We start from the raw sequence: 1,869 nt of genomic DNA on the forward strand, positions 1-1,869 counted from the left end.
GGAATTCCCTTCCCAAACCTTCTCCCCCATCCCATCCCATCCCATCCCATCCCATCCCATCCCATCCCATCCCATCCCATCCCATCCCTATCCCTCTTCTCCCCCTGCCCAGGGCTCCTCCCCAGCTCCGTATCCCACTGGATCTCATATCCCAGTGGATCCTGTATCCTGTATCCCATTGTATCCCTGTGTATCCCTGTGCACCCCACTGTATCCCGGTGTGTCCCAGTGTGTCCCTGTGTATCCCTGTGCCCCCCGCTGTATCCCACTGTATCCCGCTGTGTCCCGCTGTATCCCGGTGTGTCCCTGTGTATCCCTGTGTATCCCTGTGCCCCCCGCTGTATCCCACTGTATCCCGCTGTGTCCCGGTGTGCCCCGGCGTGTCCCGGCGCTCCCGGCGTTACCGTAGGGGTGCAGGTGTTCCGGGGGGAGCTGGGGGGGGGTCATTCCCGGCCGGAAGAGCTCCGGGCTCAGCCCGTTGTGCTCCAGGGGCAGGAGCGGCTGCGGCGGGAGGCGGGAATACGGCGCCAGGAGCCCCTCGAGGCCGGGCACGCTCGCGGCGTCTGCGGGCACCCAACGGGGCAGCGTTGCCATGGGGAGGTCACCAGAGGGATGTCGCGATAGTGGTGTCATGATAGTGGTGTCATGATAGTGATGTCACCAGAGGGATGTCGTGATGTCACCATAGTGATATCGTGATAGTGGTGTCACCAGAGTGATGTCATGATAGTGATGTCGTGATAGTGGTGTCATGATAGTGATGTCACCATAGTGATGTCATGATAGTGATGTCATGACAGTGCGTTCCAGAGCCTAAAGGGGCTCCAGGAGAGCGGGAGAGGGACTGGGGAGAAGGGCTGGAGGGACAGGACACAGGGAATGGCTTCCCCCTGGAAAAGGGGGGATTGAGGTGGAATTGGGGAAGGAATCCTTGGCTGGGAGGGCGGGGAGGGAATGGGATGGAATTCCCAGAGGAGCTGTGGCTGCCCCATCCCGGGAAGTGTCCAAGGCCAGGCTAGATCCACCTGGGCCCTGGAAGGTGTCCCTGCCTTTGGAATTCAGTGGGATAATGGGATGATTTAAGGTCCCTTCCCACCCAAACCGCTCCACAATTCCACAAAACGCATCCAAGCCACTCCCTGCATCCCAGCTCTCCGCCCATTCCCAGTTTTCCCTCACCTTCACTGTCGTCGTTGCTCTGCCGGCTGCTCCTCCCGGTCCCTCTCCCGCTTCCCAGCCGGGCATTCCCGAGCTGCTCCTGCTCCTGCTGCTGCTGCTGCTGCTGCTGCCTCCGGGCGATTTTCTTCATCTGGGAAAACACACGGACACACCGGGAATTCGAGCCCTCGGAGCTCCGGGTGGGGGTTAAATCCCACCCCTGGAACGGGATCCGTTCCCTCACCTTGGCCCGTTGGTTCTGGAACCACACCTGGACCACCCGCACGGTCAATCCCGTCTCCGCCGCCAGCGTCTCCCTCACCTGGCCATGGAAAAGGGATAAATCGGGATTAAATCGCTCTGGGAAGGATCCCGGTGGTGGTTGGGCTCCAAGAAAAGCTCAGCTGGGATTAAATCCCACCGGGAACGATCCAAACCAACAGCTGGGCTCCAAAACGAGCTGGGTGGGACTCAGATCCCGGCGGGAAGGATCCCGGCGGGATTGGGGTGCCGGTACCTTTCTGCAGGGCTTGGAGGACACCTCGAAGGAGGCCTTGAAGGCGCGGCGCTGTTGGGTGGTCAGGATGGTGCGCGGCCGCTTGGAGCGCTTGTGGTCTTTGCCGTCGTCGCCGCCTTTGCCGTGGGAGTGGGCGCCGTCCTCATCCTCGCTTTTCACTGCCAGGGAAGGGCGGGATCAGGGAATTGGGACAG

At 61.2% G+C, this 1,869-nt stretch overlaps 1 protein-coding gene and 1 long non-coding RNA gene across 2 annotated transcripts in view; one reads left to right on the top strand and one right to left on the bottom strand.

Moving 5' to 3' along the window:
* LOC108509774 overlaps nt 1-1,869 on the top strand; it is a 14,364-nt gene that overhangs the window by 4,773 nt on the left and 7,722 nt on the right. The window lies entirely within an intron of this gene.
* LOC108509773 (LIM homeobox transcription factor 1-alpha-like) overlaps nt 1-1,869 on the bottom strand; it is a 14,783-nt gene that overhangs the window by 1,380 nt on the left and 11,534 nt on the right. The window contains exons 3-6 of the mRNA XM_017839351.1: nt 1,676-1,833; nt 1,403-1,480; nt 1,180-1,309; nt 405-563 (exon numbers count right to left, since the gene is read on the bottom strand). Coding sequence (XP_017694840.1) covers nt 405-563; nt 1,180-1,309; nt 1,403-1,480; nt 1,676-1,833 — 525 coding nt within the window. The remainder of the gene's footprint in view (nt 1-404; nt 564-1,179; nt 1,310-1,402; nt 1,481-1,675; nt 1,834-1,869) is intronic.

The sequence above is a fragment of the Lepidothrix coronata genome, unplaced genomic scaffold (assembly GCF_001604755.1).
Source record: "Lepidothrix coronata isolate B3197 unplaced genomic scaffold, Lepidothrix_coronata-1.0 Scaffold402, whole genome shotgun sequence".
NCBI lineage: Eukaryota > Metazoa > Chordata > Aves > Passeriformes > Pipridae > Lepidothrix > Lepidothrix coronata.